General features: G+C 46.1%; 1 protein-coding gene across 1 annotated transcript in view; it reads right to left on the reverse strand.

The window, feature by feature from the left end:
* Window positions 1–23,146, reverse strand: part of atrnl1b (attractin-like 1b) — a 137,079-nt gene that overhangs the window by 59,309 nt on the left and 54,624 nt on the right. Inside the window, 8 exon segments of the mRNA XM_048232840.1 lie at window positions 3,243–3,400; window positions 4,839–4,917; window positions 5,161–5,255; window positions 9,571–9,592; window positions 9,594–9,624; window positions 15,377–15,470; window positions 19,959–20,096; window positions 20,372–20,629. Of these exon segments, the coding sequence (XP_048088797.1) occupies window positions 3,243–3,400; window positions 4,839–4,917; window positions 5,161–5,255; window positions 9,571–9,592; window positions 9,594–9,624; window positions 15,377–15,470; window positions 19,959–20,096; window positions 20,372–20,629 (875 nt within the window).

The following is a 23,146-nucleotide window of genomic DNA, read 5'->3' on the forward strand; positions in this document are numbered from 1 at the left end:
GAGGGATGGTCCTCTGTGAGGCAATTCACCTCATGCTCCATTTGTTTCATGCTAGCTAACAGGCTGAACATCAGGCCCATTGTTTAACACAGGGGGGTATCCATATCTATTTTCCATAAGCAGCCACACACAGGCAGAAGTAAGAGATGGAGACAGAGAGAATGAGTGAGAGGAGAGAGCAAAAGATGGATTATGGATCAATGTGATCAGTGTATAAACCTATATACTGTATATGTTACAGTAAATATTTAAAAATCATGTGCATTCTCATCCAAACAACATTCCCTAGGGAATGTACCACTGTTACCGTTCACATGCTATCTTTAACACTAAGGTCACCAATGTATCAAATGATTGTCATAACAACAAACAAGAAAATAAGTGGTCAACACTCTGACTCTAATGATTTCCTCTCCATGTTTAACCCCAGTCACTAGAGGCAAGAGGCATCCTGAACTTAACTGCAGATAATGTACAGTACACATTATGAATTCTTTTCTTTTCATTTTTCTGTGTCTAGGAGAGAGGTGTCAGAACACCAGAGTATACAGCGAGAACATCTGCATGTGCCACTTATAAGTGAACATCCTTAGCAGCATATGCCACATATGAAAGTGACATAGGTAACACTTTGTGCGTTTTTTTTCTAAATTATGACAATAGACACTCTAACACACCTTATGTGCGATTTTGGGGACTCCATGATGAATAGAACTGAAATAGATGACGGTCGAAAAGTCATGAAAATGCACAATATGGACATTTTATCTGGACATTTATCATAACTCGGCTTTTTATGGTTGCTGCTTTGGGTCGAATCAGTGACGCATGCACGTCAGGTCAATATCAGGCCATTTATTTTTGTGGGTTTATCACTACAGTAGGTGGCAGTCTCGCCAGGCCACTTCCTGGAAACATTACAGGCAACACTTCTCAGGTGCTGAAGGGAAAAATAAAAAAGTTGAAGAAAAAGATATTGCAGCAGGTGCGTTTGCTGGATGAATCCACCTTTCTACTAAGACAAGATGACACTGACCACGACAATCAGGGGAGACCAGGATCCCCACACAATCAGGGGAGACCACACGCCAGGTCAAAACATTAGAAAGAGTGACTGAGCACCGTGCTGAGGAGGGAGTTCCATCTCCACCACGGGGAGGGCTGAGTGGGTGATGGGCCGAGTTGCGCTTGCAAGAGGGTGATAGCGACACAGATGTTACCGATCAAGAGGAGGAGGAATTATGGAGCCCGACAGCAGTACAAATGGTCTTTTATTGTTTTGTTGCACCCCCCCCCCACACACACACACACACACACCGGTGGTTTTGTGGACAGAAAAACTATATTTATCTTATACAAGTCCTTTGACCCAGAACTGTAAGTGTCCGAACAGTGACAGGCAGCATTACCTAGAGCCCAACAAGTTGCCGTTTTTTAAAGTGTCAGTGAGGTTGCGGTGTGGCTGACCCAAAATGGTGTCTCTGCTCTGTGGCGATGTGGCAGTGTTAAGGAGTAATGAACGGAGGTGCGAGTTCACAGTGCCAACTCTGATCTGCTTCTGTTCCGCCACGACCAGGCTGACCACCACCCCACTCACCTCTCTAACACACACACACACACACACACACCCCTGCCTCTCACGTGGCCCCCAGTGGCCCTAAACAGCCTTTCAGATGCCCTGGGGTCCTCTCCACCCCCCCCCCTCCCTACCCCCCAACCTCCCATGCTGACGTCATCACAGCCCTGGGCAGCAGACTCATCCTGGAATGTGCAGGTCAGCTGAGGGGGGTGGGGGAGAACCATGAATGTAGCTCAAGTGTCGTCACAACCCCTCCGGGGCAAAAGATCGGACATTGTTGCCTTTAAAAGCCAAAGCCAAACTCTGTTTACCACTACTCTGTGGTTTATCCGGATATGATCTATACAATGTATAGGATTGTTAGCCATAATGTACTCTTCCTAATGGTTAACAGAGGGTGAGAGGTGCGTGACATTTATAGTTATAGCAATGCGGGAGGAGGGCCAATACATACAGGAGCACAACATATAAGAAGATGGAGGTATGATGAACTGTTTAGTCTCTGAAGACAATGGCGGAGTGCTACGGAACTATGTGACTATGAAGTCACGAGTCTGAGCAGCGACTGCCTCCCTGAAGGATTCATCCATCACTAGCTGCGTCTTGCGACTCTCGACTCGAGCGCAACTGTGCCAATTTGTCTAAATGTAATCACAGAGCACTCTAGCATAGAAGCCCACCCCGGCCATTTAATACATGTATAAAACATAAATTTAAGTCCATGTTGTTTTTACGAGCCTATTAGTCGCTGTGCATCACTTTAAAACAGACTTTTCTGACTGTTTTTATGGCGGCGTTCTGAAGCAGCTGGCAGCGAGTTGCACTGTCGACTTCAGCAGCTTCCGCTTTATGGATCATAAGGCAAACCCATGAATATATTTTTGTTTAAGTGTCACAGTAGTTTCTATGTATATTAAAGGTAATGTTTAATCGAATTGACTACTCCACTGAGTAGCCATGAATCTCTCTGGTTTGTTTTAAGAAATTTCATAAAACTAATGCATCTGAGTGTGATGAAAAGGAGAAATGAAGTTTGAAATGCGGAAATAAAGTTAGATGCATGTGATTGAAGAATTGTTTCCAAGAGGTCCATGTCACATTTATTATGCATATTCCCAAATGGATGTTGCTAAGAATTTCAGACAACTGTACTGGAAATGTATGTTTTAGCAGGACTTGATGCAATAATATATACACAGTATATATATATCACAGTAAGTAAGTAAAATCCAAACCCTGGCGTCACTTGGGTGGGACAGTAAATGGAACAGTGAATGACAACCATCAATTATATAAATTTGAATGGGTGTAGGCCATTGGGATCCTTCTCAGATAAAGGGGCGCCAAATCTGAATTACCACAGATGCCGAATTTATGAAAAGATCATTTACATCCAGAGTCCTGTTCATCTACAACAACCCGTAGTGCACATTTTAGAAATTTAACGTCAACACAGATGAATTCAGATTGCATTGCTTGGACTTGCTTGGTTTGTGCAACTGGAATTGGAGAAACAATTTTTATAGCATTGATGATGTCCATTTTTTTCCCTACAGTGTACAATTTCTGGTATTATCTCAACACATATTAACAAATATGGCATAACAGAAGCCATGTAGCCATTGGGCTAAAAAACTAAAAATGTTGTGATGTGGACTCTTACCTGGATTTTGATTGGCCAGGAGAAGTTGCTGACATAGACGTAAAAAGTGATATTGGGGTTACTCCGGAAGCTGAACTTCTCCGAAGAGAAGCTGTCACGGTACTCTTTGATGTTTGTCTTGGACACGATGGGGACCTCCTCGCCTGAGATGGTTCCGGCTGCAGGTGGAAAAGTGTTTTAATTCAGTTGGCGAAGTGAAGTGGTCCCACAGGAAGACTAACTGGATGTGTCAAATGAGAAGCTATGTTTAAAACAAACCATCTGGGGTTGCAGGAGAAGACAATGAAGTTCGTCTCCAAGGAGGAAATGTACGAATGCGAAGGTACACACACTAATAGGAAAACACTAAATTACCTCACCAAATTGTTCCAACTGAAACTGTTGATATGCATCAGGAAATTAATGACAAAACGAAGGCTCTTAACACAAGCAATTCAAGTAATCAACATAAAAACTTCTTGTTTGTTTGCCACAGCGAACACAAGTCTTTCTAACGGGTAATCAAGTTTAGATGCAAGGCAAATAAAGCCCTCTAAACAGCCCATTTTGGAAAATCAAGTCTTGGGAGCACTTCAAGAAAGCAGTTCAACAAAAAAGAACTTTGTTGCTTTATCAAAGCCCTTTAAAAAAGGCAAAGAGAAGAGACATGAAAAGAGGGCGGGGGGTGCATGTGATTTGAATTCTTCCTCCCGCACACTAGTCTTGCGCATCGCCATTCTGAGCCAGTGCCATGAAACAAAAGGGGGCTGTGAAATGACAAGGCGAGCGCGGCGCTACGTGTGCGCCTTTATCTTAATTGAAATCGTTGCAACGGCCAAGACACCTCAGCCCCAGAATTCCGAGACGGGGCCCAGACAATCGCCAAGTGTGCCCTCTCTATGAGGGTGAGTGTGTGTGTGTGTGTGTGTGTGTGTGTGTGTGTGTGTGTGTGTGTGTGTGTGTGTTGTGTGTGTGTGTGTGTGTGTGTGTGTGTGTGTGTGTAACAGTGGAAGGTGGAGGGGGATGCACACAGCCAAATATTAATAGAGCTACTTGGGGGAAATGGCAGTGGAGCAGAGGGAAGGAGGGAGGGAGTTTAACCCCTTCAACGGAAACACAGGAGAAAAATGTCAAAGTCACTCATGAGGACCGGAAAGGGACCTTTTTCTTTATTGTTCTTTCACCTTCGCTCCTTGGATGAACGGAAACGAGAGAGATAAATAATGGACTGGGACCAGGGAGGAAGTGTCCTTGGGGCAAGACGCATGAGGATGCACACTCCACTGGCATAACAAGGCAGACGAGAATGCAAACAGGACAAGCCCATTTCCTTTCACCCGTGCAGCTAGAACCAGGCAGCATATAAAGCATCTTGGGCTACAAAGGTATGATGTGACAACAATTACTCTTTATTACTGTTAATAAAACACGGAGTATATATCAATAAATCATTTACCACGACACCACACACACACACAGACACAGACACACACACACACACACAGACAAAGAACAAACACACACACACTCTCACCCTCCCACCCACAGCACAGAACAACACAGTACAGCACAGCTCAAACATATCAAGGCAGTTACACCTGGAGAAAAACACATTACCTGTTGATCCAACAGACCAGGTGATGTTGAGGTTGAAATTATTGGAGGCATTGATGGACATGTCCAAGTTCTTGTTCGTCTAGAAAAGTGACAGAGAAACAAATGACATATGACAAGAGACAAGGGAGTGGTTTAGTCTTTTTGCCATTATTCTCTTCCAAGAATGAAGATAATCTGATTTATGCCATTTGATGTTGGTCATGGCCATTAGAATTATGGCATATCCAATTACTGTTCTGACCACAATGTTGGGTCTACAAACTGGTCCACACCAGTGCATTACAATGGCCTGAAACGTTTATGCCCTGGAAGTTTGACCAACCTGCTCCGGCTGGGCCATGAAGTTGATAGCGGTGTAGTAGTGGTCATCCTCCTGGAGCAAGCTAAACGTGAACTGGTAGTCGATCAGTAGGTTGTCTGGAATAGCAAAATAAAAATAAATACATCTGTGAAATGGTGGTCAAATTTAGCCATCAGACATTTGACAGGTGTGCTCTCAAAGGGCCATTTTACATTCAATCTATCTCTTTAGATGTGTGGAAAACGATGCCATGCCATTCGATTATTTATCTGGAAGACATTTTTACCTTTTCACATGTCAGTATGTGTGCTCCACAGGAATTCATGCAATGACTTGCTCTTGCTATATTATGCTTAACCATGTGCAGGAACCATGTTCAAAAAAATGAATGTCTCGTGTCCTGTGGTCCGTTGTTATACAAGTATTCTTAAGACTCGCAATCAAGTGCATTCAAACATCCTAGCAGCACTCTCCTTAAATTGCTGCTGTGCAAGGTAGGTGTCATGTCACTGTTTTGCCGCTATTTCTGGACGTAAGGGACAAAAGCACTACTAGGGCTCTGAGGTGACTCACACACCACCAGGACCCCCCACCACCACCACCAAAACCACCACACATAAATGCCTATTTCCATCCCGCCTTCCACTCAAATGAGTCACATCTACTTGATAATTGGCACCCTCTCTGCTTTACTCATGCAGATTCGGCTCTTAGCAGGAAAAGGGATTGTTGGAGTGAAGTGCAAAAGTGACCACAGTTCCTCCTTCCCATGTTCCATGTACTGGTCACTAAGAGGAAAAATATCACACTACCAGCTACCACTATTGACATCGCACAATGCTAGACCCAGGAAGCCACAGAGAGTACTTGAAATTGGCTGCTGTTCCACAGGCTCTGAGGAGGAGGTACTTCAGCCCCAGACATATTGATTGACTCAAGGTACTGAAGGGCTCAACGTTTCGGCTGAAAAAAGAAACCCACCGACTATTTGATGTTCGTTGCTTAAATTGTCCACACTTACGACGACGTCATTAAACTTAAAGCTGTCCTAATGCGTCCCCAGCATAGAGGGTTTAACTTGGGGTCAAGAAGGCCGAGCCCTTTTTGTGACCATCTTTGAATTTAGCTTCATAATTTGACACTTCGAGACAATAGGGAAAAAAAAGTCAGAAACCAAACAATACGGTGACGACCCCGGTGAGGACACGAGATGTTGATGGTCAGTGTTGTCCTTGATGTGACCGATTTAGTGGGCTGACTCTGGTGCTGGAGGAGGGCTGTGTGTTTTGGGTGGGGGAGGAGGGGGGGTGACTGCATGGCCTCCGCATCAGACTGTTCCCACCACTTTTCACTTCCCTCCTTGTCTCAAGAGTTACATAAAATCACAGGCGGGTGGTCAACGTTCTACTTCAGCCGCCCTGGGACAGAAATAACCCACAGCAGGGTGGACAACACTGACCCATTCCAACCCTGACTGCACCAACAAATCTGGATTTGGGAGTTTGGAGGTCTGTGTTTATGCACATGGTTGTAGATTCCAACATGGTGGACAGGCTGTGAAACCTCCCAAATCGTCATGTGACAGCAAGCTATCATGACGCATCTCCTCATTCTCAATATGTGTGTGTGTGTGTGTGTGTGTGTGTGTGTGTGTGTGTGTGTGTGTGTGTGTGTGTGTGTGTGTGTGTGTGTTTTAGCCTGTCTGCATGTGAGAGTGAGACCGCGATGGAGAGGGTTTTTTTTGGGGGGGGAGAGGAACATTTTGTGACCACATTACAGGGGTTCTGCAAATTGTTGATTATGTATAATTATATCTCGTACAGAGACAAACATAGCTGCTATGAGTTCACAGAAACAAATTAGCCTCTCAGTAGAAACATGCAAGTGAACTAAACTAATGAGCGTTTCCAACCAAATGTTATAACAGGATTTGGGTTTGTAAATGTCAACGACTGAATTCTGACAAATGTTAACACGTAAACGTGACAATAACGCAGTACTCTGCCGCCTGTTAAATCAAAAATATACTCCACACCAGCAGGTGTGCTAAAGGCCCATGACAAGAGCCAGCTGCATTATATCATTGCAAATCTATAAGAAACAGATCCTGCAGTGCACAACCATTTAGTTAACATAATCATGGCCATTCCAAGTAATAGTGTCATGGAATGAACCTTTCAGAGGCCTTTAGATACTTTGAACACTTCGGATTCCCTTCAATTATGGAGCATGCTTGACTTGGTAAGTTCCTCTAGAACCCTTGAATGCACTCAAAGACATACTCCGTGTATGGCGCACAGTTGATTGGCTCAGCAGGAACTCTATGTCATGGAATTCTGAGAAGTCGTTAGAGTAGTGGGTTTAACATCATCATCAAGCTACTTCGGGATGCATCTCAAGAGTTGTGCCGCTGATTTAATATCATGCTAATTGAGTTCTACATACAGACTAATATTTGCTGTTTGGAAAAAGCAGATCTTGCATGCAAATGCCATGACTGTTCTTCAAAGGCTATGAATAGACACCGCAAACCCTGCTGAGAACTAGAGCACCGAGCGGGCGTGTGTGTGCATGACTGCGGGCACCGCTCAGACTGGGCTCCCAGGCAGGGGGTGAGGGGGCACTGCATTTATGTGTTTGTGTGTGTGTGTGTGTGTGTGTGTGTGTGTGTGTGTGTGTGTGTGTGTGTGTGTGTGTAGTAGCGCTTGAAGTGAGAGTTTGCTTAAATCACCGGCACAGAAACAGACAGTGTCTTCAAAGTGAAGATGTTCAGATCACTTTTGACATGTTCACACACTCCCCCAAGGTGTTGCACTCCAACACTTGAGACAGAAGGGTGAGAGGTGTGCAGTGATGAATGCATACTGAGTGAGTGTGTTAAATGATCTGTGTGTTTGTAAGAGGGCTGGGCATATGCAAATGAGGGAGAGGTGGGGTGGCCAAAACGGGATCCACCCACTCTAGAAGCTTCTCAAGATTGGTGTGTGAGTGTGTGCGAGAGAGTGTGTGTGTGTGTGTGTGTGTGTGTGTCTAATTATCCCAATCATTCACTCCCACCCCACACACACACACAGAGCTGATGCTTTCACAGTTCATCCATTCCAGCCTTAGGGTTTACACACACACACACACACACACACACACACACACACACACACACTCCAGTGCCTATAGCAGGCTCTCCGGCTACTGCTGCTGGAGGCACAAATAGCCTGTGTGCACACCAGTCCATGGCCTAATCAGACTAATTGGGCCAGCATTTGAATATATAAAAAGCTAACAACCAGCAAGGCACACCTAGAGCAGGCATCCAGGCAGCGGAGGAAATGAAGATGCTTTAGTTATTGATAAGCCCGCTTTTAATGCGCTCTGATGAGGACTGGAGGATGGCGCTTGGGCTTGATTAAGGCGCTAAGCGGGATGTGTGTGTGTGTGTGTGTGTGTGTGTGTGGTGGGGGGGGTCCCATGCAGTCTAGTCTGACGGCGTAAAAAGTGTGCGGATAGCTAATCATCATGGTGACTGATGGCTCTGATTTGTGTGTCTCATAGCTACACCATACTGCCACCCAGTGACTGTCTCTGACGCACACAAACTCTCTCTCTCTCTCTCTCTCTCTCTTTCTTTCTCTCTCACACACACACACCCTTTATTTTTATCACTCTACTGTCTCAATCTCTGGGATTGACGTCCATGAACCCTGCTGTGACCTCTGCCAGAAATGTGAGTGGAGCACATGTGAGGAGTACATTGCTAACTCTACAGTATATTAACTCTTTCACAGTGTTGTCTGCATTCAAGATAGGCATTTATGGTATATATTCTATACCAGTGGTCCCCAAACTACGGCCCGCCACCTAATTTTGGGTGGCCCCCCAAAACATGTCCGTGGTATATAGCAACCGCCCATAATTTCCACTGGGAGTTAATGACATCGTCAAACTATAACCTAATAATTTCCCCATTCATTCTCTATGGCGAGTCTTAACAGTACACATGTAATACTCTTTTTGTCCACTGGTGGTTATTTTGGTTACTGATATACTCCGAGTCTCTGGCCCTCTCTTAGAGCCAGGCATAGTAAGCTGGCCCTCGGAAGAAAAAGTTTGGGGACCACTGTTCTATACATACAATATTCTCTATTCTATACTTACTATAAGATGCAATTGCCATTTCTGTGGTATAGCTACAAATGTAATAGTGTGCATTCTTACAAATGCTGAAACTTGATTATGAGTTTTTGATTATGAGTATGAGTGATTATTATGGCTGTTGTGACATGAAATTAGTGTGTGGAGATCTGTAAAGCATGTGGATTCTGTTGGCTTGTCGCACCTGAGGTGGCCATACCGTGTGTGTGTGTGTGTGTGTGTGTGTGTGTGTGTGTGTGTGTGGCTGTCTGCGGCAGGGCGCCTTTAGGAAGGAACACTCACAGTAACAGGTTCCCCTCAGGGGGGTTGCCAAGGTAACGGTTCTCGGAGTCACATCTGCAGGAAAGAGAGAAGAATAAAAGAAAGGGGGATTGGAGAGAAAGAAAGAGAGCAACATCACAATCAAACACCAACAAAGGTGTACAACAGCCCCTTTTCTCTCTTGCTCAGCACGAGCAAAATGCCTTCAACCACGCTGTCGTTTTGCATTTGCCAGCCTTTGATTTTTGCATGGTAAATATTTCCCTGAAATGCCTGTCAGGAATGCCGTTCCAGGAGGTGAGGAATGAAAAGTGAAGGAAAAAAAAATCACACAGAAAAAAAGTCATTTGATGTGGTTCCTTGAATCTCCAAAGCAGGCTTGGGTGGGGAGGGGGGAGAAGAGAGAAATATCACACCATATCTCGCCAGAGCATCGCATCTGCCAAAAGCGCCATCAAAACAGCGCTGACACCAGTCTGCAAGACAACCAAAACATTCGCCCGTCATGAAAATGGTAAACAAGCCGCTGGCATGGCCTGGCACACCTTTCGTTTGATTGCGACCTCTCCCTCAAAGAACGGGACGGAATAAAAAAAATAAATAAAAAAAACTCTGACACGCGGCTGCTGTAGCCGACGCCGCCGGTGGCATACTGATAAGCCTGCGAGCCGAGCTTTTAATTTCCCTTTCATAAAAGAACCTTCTGGAAGGCTGGAAGGGGGGGGTGGTGGTGATGTGGCCTGCCGGACAGACCTTCAATTAAGACTGGAGCCATCAGGGGTTACGATTTTCAACACTGAAAGAGAACTGAATGGAGGGTTTGGGGTGGGGGGTTGAGGGTGGATGAGGTAAAAAAAAAAATACAAAATATGGCAGTAGCCAAATCACGTCGAGGGTAATGGAGTTTGATCCTTTCACATCTCGTTACACATAGTTATCAGGCATCCTGTGGGGACATGCTTTATGCTGGATATTTATTTTCCCCTTTTTAAAATGAATTATCTTTTTGAATAGCACCCGTGTGAGTGTGTGTGTGTGTGTGTGTGTGTGTGTGTGTGTGTGTGTGTGTGTGTGTGTGTGTGGTGTGTGTGCGTGTGTGGGTGTATATGAATCAGAGAGCAGAGAACAGAGGTCACACACATACACACAGGCATTATGTAATCTTCCGGTATTGTTGAAGGAGTCTTCATTTCCAGAGCCTCATTAAACCTACTGCCAGATAGAGCAGGCGTGCATACACGCGCACGCGCACGCACACACACACACACACACACACACACACAACTATCTCTCCTATTACTAATAAGCTGCTCTTTTTGAAGCACTACTCTTCAGTTCTGGTATCGAGTGCCCAATTAACACAAAGTTTTTAATAAGCAATACTGCCAGGCACTTGGGCAAATGCCTCCACACTACTAAACCGTTGCCCCATATATATATATATATTTATCCACTCTTTTTTTCCCAAAACTTTCTTTTTTTAACATGTTGTTTTTCTGCCCTTTAAAACCTACACATGGACTTTATAGCGCTAGAGTGTACTGTAGCCGCAATCATTAGTCACCATTTGCACTCGGATTTAAAGGACCACGTTTAATAACGGCTGATGGAGAGGGGGCTGCTGTGCCAAACCAGTGCTAGCTGCTACCCAGTTCAGGGCCAGTGCTCTGGGCAAGGGGAAGGAGGAGAGGGGGGGAGGGATGGAGGGAGGAGAGGGGGGGGGGATGGAGGGAGGGAGGGAGGAATGGCTGGCTGGCTGGCTGGCTGAGGTAATGGCTGGGCTCTGGAGAGCAGGCTGGGAGAGGGGGAAGAGGGGGGATGCGGATGAATGTTGCCAGCCAGTGGAGCTGGGTGAGGATGCTGGGAGAAAGAGAGAGAGAGAAAAACGGAGGAAGAGAAAGAGAGAAAGGAGAGGGGGGGGGTCACTGGGGGAAATCATCTAAGCACGGAGATGTTTGAGAGTGAACTCCAGATCGGTAGCCAAGGCGCAGGGCTGTGTAATGGCGCAGGGCTGTGTAGATGTATCCCTAACTCCCTCCATCCTAGGACCAATCATTGATTGGCTGTACCTATCAAAAATCGGGTGAATGCAGAAATCACTACTTCAATGGAAAGAGGTCCTTTTGTCATATCTATGAAATGGATGTGAGTGAAGCTAGGAGGGGCTAAGCGGGTTATAAGACCTCCCTCCTCTGCTTGAACTGAGGTCTATTGCTTTACACACACACACACACTTTTTTTCTCCCATTTCTTCCTCTACAACATTCTCACCTCCCTCTACCTAAGACGTGCCTTTCCTAACCTGTGTGCACACACATGCCCACAGCCCTGTAGCGAGTTTACATGTAGATTTAGCAGAGTGTGTCGGCTGTTTTCATGGCCCTCTCTTTAGGGCAAAGAGAAATCCACTGAGGGCGAGGTGCAGTGCTCCCTCTCTCCCTCTTTCACCCTCTCTCCCTCTCTCTCTTCCTCTTTCACTCTCTCTCTCTCTCTCTCTCCCTCTCTGAGGACAAACACCACTGCAGGCATTTCATACCCAGAGCACATCACTCCCCTGGCCTCTCATTCTCCTGACATTTCACAAAATAATGATATACTGTTCTACACACTGAGCGCGCTCTCGCTCTCTCTCTCTCCCTCTCCCTATCTCTCTCTCTCACACACACACACATCTACACACAAAAGAGAGGGATGTTTGTCTACCACTCACTCACACACAAACAAACACATATGTGCCCACCTGCAAAGGTGCGCACCAATCTATCCGAACACATTTATGCACACATCAGTCAAGTACACAAGCACACAAAAGGCAAGTGTACACACACACACACAGACACACACACACACACAGCCCTCCACCTGGCCGTATCTTAATTCAATCTCATCTGACAGCTCAGTCTGTGCACACACAGTGCATGAGTTAATGCACTCACTTCCACAGTCATTTCATCCAATCTGCAACTCCATCACACACACACACACCCTTTCATCACGCAAGTAATGTGTCAGAACACACACACCGACACAAATCACACATGAAGGGTCTACTAACAAACATTAGGCTAATAAGCATATTAGTCAAAACAAACAAAAGACCAGAAGCTTACAATTTTAAACTTAAGTGATGAATCTTGCTTTAAATGCAGTATTTAATAAATGAAATGTCATACGACACGAAAAAGCATTTCACTTAAGCATTAACAAATATCAAGCTGAGTGCTATGGCTAATTTTTAATTTATATAAACTACACCATCTAATTCATTTGAGTTAATGAACACTTTTATACGCTGCATTAAAAAAGCAAACACCAGCCACATGGACAAGCCCAACTGAAAACATGGTGTGCACTGTAATACTGGAGTTTCAGCGTTAGCTGGAAACAAATTCTTTTGAGTATACCAACTCAAGACGGGCTTCACAGACACACTTTTTGACCTCCCTAATTCCACAATACTGAGTGTCAAAAAAAATAGGAAGCAGACATTGATTGAGTACACGTTGTAGCTAGCTCCCTGACTTTGGTTAGCCACCTGTCTACCTAGCCACCTGCTGGGGAAAAAAGCAACCTCAAAAAACCTCTATTTTTTAATAAACTATTGGTAACTTTGCACCTCATGTTTTGGGGAGCTGCACATTTTTTCCTACTGGTGTCTCACATCACTATGGTCATGTTACACTGATCCAGAGAGAAATTTGAATTTGAAGGAAAAAAAAGCACATCAGTGTAATTCCCAAATAGATAGACTCTGACTTTAAACTGTTATGACAAAAGGCCTTTGCCTGCCTTGTCTTCTCAGATAAGCTGATATAATAGACACCTGCATATCTTTTGATATCTAGAAACTTTCTTAATCAATCATGAGGGAATAACACTTTATTAATAATTGGATGTGTTCGCCTGGTTTTCTTCTCAGGTAACAGGAACAGGTGCACTGTCATTCTCTTGTCATCCTGCCATCTATCTATTTATCCATCCATCCATCCATCAATCCATCCATCTCACTCACCTCTGCGTTCTAATTTAATCTTTGATTTTAAAACGCATAAGCGGCAGTAAACAAGAGACGCCGGCGAAATGAAAATTAAATTCCCCACCCCCCGAGCGGCGGGCGAAAAAGATGGCAGCGGTGGAGGTGGCAGTTGGTGATGGGGGGTGGAGGATCGTTAGGAGCCGGACGAGTTTTTAATCAACAGCGCTGAACTCAATCTCGGAGAGAGAGCGCGAGTGTCCGCTGGCCGGCCCCTTCATTACGACGCTCGTTAGGCGCCGCCACCGCTGCCGCCGCCGAGACAACTCCCGTCAGGGGGGATGATGGAACCGCTGACAAACGATTGCCAAGGGTGTGGGATAAGGTGTGTGTGTGTGTGTGAAGACAAGAATGAATGTCTATATATGTCTATATCTGAGTTTACGAGAGATAGTGGGTAAAAGTAAGCATGCCTTTGTGTGTGTATGTGTGTATGGACCAGAATGAATGTGTATAGGTGTCTATATCTGAGTTTATGAGAAATAGAGGGCAAAAGCAAGCATCCTGTGTTTGTGTGTGCATCTGTGTGTGTGTATATGTGTGTGTGAAAATGTGTGTGTGTGAGTGTGTGTGTGTGTGAGAGAGAGAGAGAGAGAGAGAGAGAGAGAGAGAGAGAGACAAAGGGCAAGAGTGTGTGTGCCCGTGTGTTTAACAGAGAGCAAGGGCTTGTGTCGAACTGTCTGTGAGATTGTGTCTGGGCATGAAAGAAAGGGCAAGTGTGTGTGTTGGTGTGTGTCTCTGTGTGCATACGTGTGTGTGAGTGTTTCAATGTGCTTTCTTGTACTTATCATTTTATCTGTTTCTAGCTCCTGGGAACAACTTGCATGTAAACGCACGTGCCATTTAGGAGTTCAGGACACAATGGCCCAGTGGGGAGAAAATGTATAAAAACACACACACACACACACACAAAAAAATAAATGTTTAATGTCCCATCCATATTCATAAACACAGACAACAAATGTCAACTTGTGCACACACAGACAAATACTCCCACACGCACACACATACAAATTGAGGACGCAGAGCTTTTGCTGTGATGCTATGCCAGGCCCTTGTTGTAAAGTAGATTGATGAGAGGATCAGGGATGGGGAAGATAGACGCCTAGTGGGCAAACAACAGGGGGAGAGAAAACAGACAGAAAGAGTGCATACATGAAAGAGAGAGGGAAATGGAAGAGAGAAGGGAGAGAACAGAGAAAGAAAGAAGGAGTGTGAGAGAGAGAGAGACAGAGAGAGAGAGCGAGTGAGAGAGAGAGACAGAGAGAGAGAGAGCACTTTGCCTTTGTTAGGCTGTCTGAGGGAAAGTGAGTCTATTAGCGACAGAAGGGCCTCCTACACCAGCCCCCGCAACTCCATCAGGCCTCTAACAGTGTTAAAGCTTTTCATTTCTGCTTATGTGCCAAAGCGGTGCTGACACACACACACACACACTCACTCACTCTCACACAATACACCGCGTCAGCAAAACCAGGAAGTGTCATAACGTTGGAAGGGGTTATGGGGGGGTGTTGGATGAGTTGGTATGGAAGGAGCGAGAATATGAGGCATGGGCACAAGGGATGAGAGAGAGAGAGAGCGAGAGAGAGAGAGAGAGAGAGAGAGAGAGAGAGAGAGAGAGATGAGGAGAGGAGGAAAAGTGGATTTGGAGTGAGGACAGTGATGGAGTGACAGAGAGAGAGAGGTGTGTAGAGGCATTAGTGGACGGGGGCGAGAGGCCACTGGGCCTTGGGAACGGATGGGGCGTTGGTGGGGAGTGGGAGTTGCGGGACGGTCGGCAGAGGGGCTACTTACAGTTGGCACTGGTCCCCCTTGATCCCCTTGGTGGTGCAGTAACACTTGCCCGTCATCACCTGGCACACGTTGGCATGGCCGTTGCACTTGCAGGCTGTCAAATAGAAAGAGAGAAAGAGGGAGGAGGAGAGAGAGAGATAGATAGAGAGAGAAAGAGAGGTGGAGAGATTTAAGTGGCTGGAGCACCTATCAACTTAACTGCTTTTAAACTAATTGCGAGCAAAACCGCGGGGGGAGTTGAGAGCGGGGCCAGGCTTGATTTCTGCCGCTGCTAATTGAGTGCCTTCAGTGACCCAGCACCTTTTTAAAAAAAAAAAAAAAAAGATAAAAGGGAAAAATGAAAGATCTTGCAGGTTACAGTGTCACCACTGTGTGTGTGTGTGTGTGTGTGTGTAGGTGTGTGTGTGTGTGTGTGTGTGTGTGTGTGGGTGTGGTGTGTGTGGTGTGGGTGGGTGTGGGTGTGGGTGTGTGTGGTGTGTGGGTGTGGTGTGTAGGTGTGTGGGTGTGTGTGTGTGTGTGGTGTGTGTGTGTATGGGATGGGGGAGGGGGAATCAGTATGAGAGTCTACCATTAATTAAAAATAATTTCCTAAGAACCCCATGCTGGTCTCTATCCAAGTTCTTCCCAATGGCTGACAGTTCGGATGGCTTCCACCGCGCTAGGCTAATGAACAGTGTTATACGTGGCTATATGGGTCACAGCCAAGATGCTTCAAAACTGTCAAAACTGAGGCAGCAAACCAACAAATACATAACACTGTGAGAGCAGAGGTTGGGCAAGACACAGTAAACGAGAGAGCGGGCGAGACAGATAGACAGAGAGAAAGAGAGAGAGTGTATAAAAAGAGATGAAAATAGAGAGAATAATTAAGAGCGAGTATAAATAGAAGCAAAGGAAGAAGGCTTGAGGTCGCGAGAGGTGGGAAGAGCATTTGAGAGTACAGGGAGCAAGGGAGGGTGTGTGTGTGTGTGTGTGTGTGTGGATGAATGTGTGTGTGTGTGTGGATGAATGAGAGAGGAAAAATTCTGGCGTGGTCGGTGAGGATGGACGTGTGAGAGGTTGGGACGCTCTCCAGTGTGAGAAATAACAAAACAGGGTTGCATTAGCAACTCTCCTGCACCACAACTGCATGACCTTCACCTCCAAGGTCGCAAGAGACATGGAGAGAGAAATGAAAATAGTAAAGCAGATAAAAAAAAACACACACCCAAAACACAACTCACACACACACACACACCCAAAACACACACACACACATGGAGAAAAAAACACACACAGACACACACAACACACACACCCAAAACACACACACACACACACACACAACTGAGCCCTGGGCTCTCGTTTGCCCAAGAGCTTTGCATGTGAACACAAGCACAGGTGTCATTATATAAATCACCATGCAGCCAGAACACAACGGCTGCATCTGAGCATCACGCTCTCCGGAGGTGGGTCGGGGATCCGCTTCAAAGGGGACGGGCAACTGACAAGACCCCCAGCCCACACGCCCACCCCACCCCAGTCCACACGCCCCTACTCCCACACATAGTTGGACAACATAATCAGCACCTGAGGCGCACGTGGATCCCATTTCAAAAACATCCACCGACCAGACTTTAGAGGATGACACCCCCCCCCAAACACACACACACACACACCTCTCCAATCACACCACTACACTGTTATTACTACCCCAGCCATACGGGGGGAGGGGGGAGGTTGCAGAGTGGCAATATAGAATACATGCAAGCTTCAGGTGCTTTGCAGGCTTTCATTACAATGAAAATCCTTTTCAGGTTTCTGCAATAAGCAGCAGGGGGGTGGGGGGATGTTATCATTTCCACAAAGGGCCGACTGAGTTTGCGAGACACTCTGCGGTGACAGCTGTTGGGTAAGCGGCAGTCAAATGGTTAACTGATCTCCCGGTGGTGAGGTTTTCTAATGAGCGGCTTTCTTCCGCCCAGAGCATCCCACAACTGGCCGCTACGACGGGTCGTGCCAGGAGTCTTCGTGGAGGGTGAAAAGACAAACAAGCTCCCTCTCCCTATCATCTTATCTTATATCTTATCTTATCTTATCTTATCTTATCTATCTATCTTTCTCTCTCTCTCTCTCTCTTTCTCCTTCCCTACCTCTTTCTCTCACTCTTTTTTCCCCCCTCTTTCTCTTGCCTCTCTTCACATTTTTTGCAGAGCTCAGAGTTCAGGTTTCAAGGCATGACACGTTGAGAAGGGGGCCGAGGCACGGAGCGCTTCAGGAGGACGAGTGAGGTAAGCGACTGGGTGACACAAAATCCTTCCGTGGTGACGTCTGGCGAGATGGAGGGGCGCTTTCTCGTGTAGAATGCCCTTAAACTGGGTGATGTAAGGTAACCACATCTTCCCATTCTTCAGCATGCCACAAATAGACAATTATCTGAAGCCCACCGCTGGCACCGGGGATGGGATGGTATAAAAATGTTAGATCATGTTCTCATTGATGAAAATCTTCACGAACCATACCAATATGTTTCATAACTACTAATGCGCTGAAACCTCCTCTCCTCTTTAGACTTTCCCTGATCCTCAAATGTTGCTTTTATGACCAAAAATGAACCAAAAGACCACAAATGAAGATATTGCCAGGATTTCTGCTTTTTGTGTTACACCACAATAATATTAGAAACACTCGTCTCTCTTAGTATGTTTATCCTTCTCCTGTTGTAATATATTAGCAAGTCAACATGCATAGGTCTCTTTTAATGCCAAATCTATAATATAAATATAGTTCCATTAAACATTAATGACTAAAATGTTCACACCATCGTGAACATAATGTCACACAAAGATGAGTGAACTTGAAGCAAGACACTGGTGGACATAACTAGTGCATTTAACAGAGCATATGATACTCAAAGCATCTGTTAACATAATAACAGCTAATGCTAGTGTGACAGGCATTAGGGCTGAAACAATTACACAATTAACTGATTATTGTTATAGTCAATTATTGCATCGGTGAATCAGTTTGGGTCATTTCCTTTATAAGGAAAATACTTCAAAATATCTTCTTAAATATTAATATGAATATTTCCTGCTTTACTCCTCTATGACCATAAATTATTTATGTTTGGCATCAGGACAAATCATGGCATTTAAGGACAAAATCTTGGGCTTTGTGGCTTTCTGACATTATTAAACAACTAATCGACTGACCCAGAAAATAAATACACAGTATGTAGTTAAAATGGATGTAGAAAATGGATGCGATAAAGCAAGAAAAGAGCAAAAGCACTGTGAAGGCAAGAAAAGAGCAAAAGCACTGTGAAGACAAGAAGGCCCAAGGTGCATGGTTCCCACTCATTTTCAAAAACATTGACATTTCAACATTTTTCCATGGCTTCTCAAGGACCGCTCATGAAGGTGTCCCGTTCAAAGCACTTTGATATCCTCAAAGCGCTTCACATGTTAAAAGGAAATAATTTCATAAGCTATATATAGAATCAGCATGTGTCAATTCACACAATAAGTCACACCTGAGGAAACACCTTTAAATCGATGAATGTGATGACAGTTGCTGCTGTACCCCTGGGTCACAGAGTATGTTTAACTTTGGCTTTATATTTTGGTTTTATCTTGTCTGCCCTCAGGTGCTGTCATTACAGTTCTCATTTGATGGCAATGTGGTAGAATTACAAAAAACATTACAATGATACAAAACCCAATAATAACACTTTTAGTGTTTTTTGTTTATTTGCAGTTAAATTGAAGCCTCATGCAAACACCACTGTGAGAGATTATTACTTCCTCAGCTTGCTGGGGACCGGAGATGTCCAGGACTATGAGAGAGTGGACGGCTCAACATGCACCAGACACACACACACACACACCCTCCTGCCAGGGTGGGAAACGCAGTGCCGCGTCGGCTCCCCTTGAAGTGCCTGGAGGGAAGTCTGGTCCACCGGCTCAATCTGCTGGCCGACTGGGCTCCAAACGGAGCTAATTAAAGTCCCTGGGCTCACACTGGGACACTGCGGCTTGGGCCCGGGTGAGCTGGGGTAGGGTAGGCTAGAGAGGAACACGGGAGACGAGTCCACTCTCACTTTGCTCAGGGGAGCCAGGGGAGTCAGTTCCACTTGTTCTCAACCAAGCGTGTGTGTGTGTGTGTGTGTGTGTGTGTGTGTGTGTGTGTGTGTGTGTGTGTGTTGAACAGGTATTTTCAGAGCTACATTTGTCTGACTGTGAACCTCTGGGGCTAAAGCACATACACCCCCCCCAACTCCCCCCCACACACACACACACACACACATATACACACACCTGCAGTCTCTCTCTTACACACAAACACACACAAACTCTCACTCTACCTGCCTCACACCCCCACATCCACAGGCAGCCTGTGGGGGTTCATCTCACCTACTAGAGCACACGTTCACCTCTCCTGAGACATCCCCCCCCCCACCCCACCCCACCCCTGTCTGTGTGTGTCTATGTTTGTCTGAGTGTGCAAATACATGACAGAAAAAAGTTGAGGCTTTCAGAGAGGAAACTACAAAGTGACATTTCAGTGCCCCCTGTTGGCCAATGCTGCTCATGACACTCACCTTGGCACTTGCCGCCGTTGGTTGGGTCTCCGTGGTAACCGGGCATGCAGGTGTCGCACTGAGTGCCCGTGGTGAGGTTTCTGCACTGTTCACAAACGCTGCCGTTCACGCAGGTGCTGTGGCCATTACACTGGCAAGCTGAAAGAAAGCACACACACACACACACACACACACACTTTGAGTCTTCATGATGAAAGGAAACATTCTCAAAGACACTGATAAAAAGCCTGCTGACAAATTGCATTTGAATCTGTAATTTCCCACCATGCCAATTTGGTAGAATTAACAATCAAAAAATCAAAAAACATACAATATCTATCTATGAGTACAAATAAGCATGACTGCTACTCCATCTGGCATTAGTAGGTATGCAAGGGGGATTTAACATGCATGTTTAAAGACCAGTGTCTTACCAGGGCACTGAATGAAGGCCCACTCGTAGCCCTTGTCTTTGGGGCAGAGGGCAGGCTCCAGCACCATGTCCTGGCTGTGGGTGAGAGCGTTGCCCTGCTGGCCCTGGGCCTGGTTGAGCTTGGCCGGGCTGCGCATGGGCCCGCGGTACGAGCCCTCCATGCACTGGCCCCGGCCCGTGTTGCTGGGGTCACCGCACCAGCCGCATTCCGGCTGCTCCAGGCACTTACTGCAGGTCCGCAGCCCCGAGCAGTTCTGAGCTGTGGGTCGGTGAGGGGACAAAGAGAAGGAATGAGAGAAAGTGAGGGAAAGAGAGAGTGTGGAGAGAAGAGGAGAGAAAGAGGGAGATAAAGATGGGGAACAAAGAGCGAAAGAAAGATGGGAGAAGAGTGAAAGAAAGACAGGAGTAGAGAGCGAAAAAAAGATAGGAGAAAAGAGCAAAAGCAGAAAGAAAAATCTTTTTATTCTAAAGGATCTTTCATTCATTTTTTTCAATTTAAAGTTTCTACGGAGTGAACAGCCTCTACATTCTTGACAGAGAAATTGTTATGACTCAGAATTCCACAAGAAATATTATGAACTTCCACACACTGTGTCAAGCATCTGACCGCTTTCCAATAAAATGTGTGAACACAGCGACTAAAGGTCTACTATCTACTACTACTGCTGTATGTGCAGACAAGATGCAAACAGAGAGTGACAAAGGAACATATTCCTTAATGTTCTTGGATTTGTTTGTCCTTACAGAATGTTCATGGTATGTGGGAGCCCTGCATCAAGAGCTGAAAACACAAGGAGAGGTCCGAAGGTGAAAAGACAAAAAAGAAAGAGAGGGAGAAGAAAAAAAAAAATGAGCAGAAACGTCAAATCCACCCACGACGGTCCACGGAGACCAATCAACCTTTTATGCCACCTCCGAACTTCAGCCTTCCGTCTCAATTTCCGACAAGCTCACAGATGCACCAGAAGAGCTCCAGCGTCGCGTTGCCCCCCTTCTCTGTGGGAGATCTCCAGCACGCAGCATAACATCTGCTCAGGGTCCGGCCCTCCCCCCCACCTCCCTGATCTTACTCGTGTACTTACTCACCGCGGCCGCCTGCTAACGCTTTACCTGACCAGGAAGATTGCAGATCAAACATGGCCCATTTAACCTTGTCTTTTGGCCTGGAAAAAAACAAATGATGCAATTCCTGACTGATTTGGGTATCTGGCTTTGGATAGAGCAGGATGGGGAGAGGCTTTGACTTCTAAAAACCCTTCATCATTAAGTTGAAATATCCCCATATCAGCAATACTGGCACAAGCCACGATCAATCAAAACTGAACCCTAACTTAACCTGACAGTCACGACAACTCCCCTAATATACCACATTTTTTCACAAGGGGGAAGAGGGAGAGAAAGAGGGAAGAGAGAAAAACAAGAGAAAAGGAGAGAAGCCCATTCCACCCACCATCAAACCTTTCTAGAAAATGTCTCCCAATTGTCAGAAGAGAGACAATTGCCTCCTGACAATCACTTGTATGTCTTCACACACACACACACACACACACACACACACATGCATACACACATGCACACACACACACACACACACTCTCCATCACCAACCACTGCATGGTAACTGGCGCAACCATGACAACAGAGGCGTGAGGAATGCAGCAGGCAGGCAGCTGGAAGATGCAGGGAAGACGACCCTGGGAGCGGAGCGGAGACGACTGTGCTGCTACTGCTGCCGCCGCTCCAGCCACCGCTGGGAAACAAGTCGGCGGGCGCACGGCGGCTAGTAGATCAATGCCAATTTAGCCAGCCTGACAACACCCTAATGAAATGCCTGCTACAGCTGCGACTTGCTCTCCAAACCCCCTTTGATCCCCTTTGATCCCGCCGAGCATGTGTACAAGCGCCTTAAATCAGCCGACCTCGAGAACGCTGAGCTAAATCACCGCTCTCCTCCCGCGCTCTCGCCCTCTCTCTTGCTCCCTCCTCCCGCTCTCTCTCTCTCTCCGACTCACTCACACGCCTCAGTTCGGGGAAAGTAGAAATTAGAGTGCTTGTTTTTCCCCTCTCTCGTTTCGTTTTAGCACTCTGCGGCGTTAAGAGCTGGATTAGTCAGCATGGCCTCTCGCTAAACACGCCTGTCGGAGGAGAGAACATAGCGGAAGGGCAGCGTTCACAAGACACGTGTCCATGGTGCGCACACAGGAAGGTAAAGAAGAGATCAGACAGACAGACAGCGGGGGAGAGACGGAAAGACAGACAGACAGACAGACAGACAGACAGACAGGAAGAGACAGACAGACAGACAGACAGACAGACAGACAGATAGGAAGAGACAGACAGGAAGATAGGAAGAGACAGACAGACAGACAGACAGACAGACAGATAGGAAGAGACAGACAGACAGACAGACAGACAGGAAAGACAGACAGACAGACAGGAAGAGACAGACAGACAGACAGACAGGAAGAGACAGACAGACAGGAAGAGACAGATGTGAAGGAGTAAAGGTGAACCAGGCAATCTGGAGTAGCGCAAAGGCCTGTGTGTGTGTGTGTGTGTGTGTGTGTGAGTGTGTGTGTGTGCGTGTGCGTCAGTGAGAGAGAGAGAGGAGAGAGAGAGCGGAAATAGAGAAGGAGAAGCAAAATGAGAGGGTGAAAGGGAGAGTGCCTCCAGATTTGACCTTCAGTTCAAGGCCTCCCATTCAAAAGTCAGTAGGAGATTTAAGAGAATGTCAGCTGGCGTGGCACCGAAATCGCAGACCACCAGACACAGCATA

This window comes from Alosa alosa, chromosome 22 (assembly GCF_017589495.1).
Source record: "Alosa alosa isolate M-15738 ecotype Scorff River chromosome 22, AALO_Geno_1.1, whole genome shotgun sequence".
NCBI lineage: Eukaryota > Metazoa > Chordata > Actinopteri > Clupeiformes > Clupeidae > Alosa > Alosa alosa.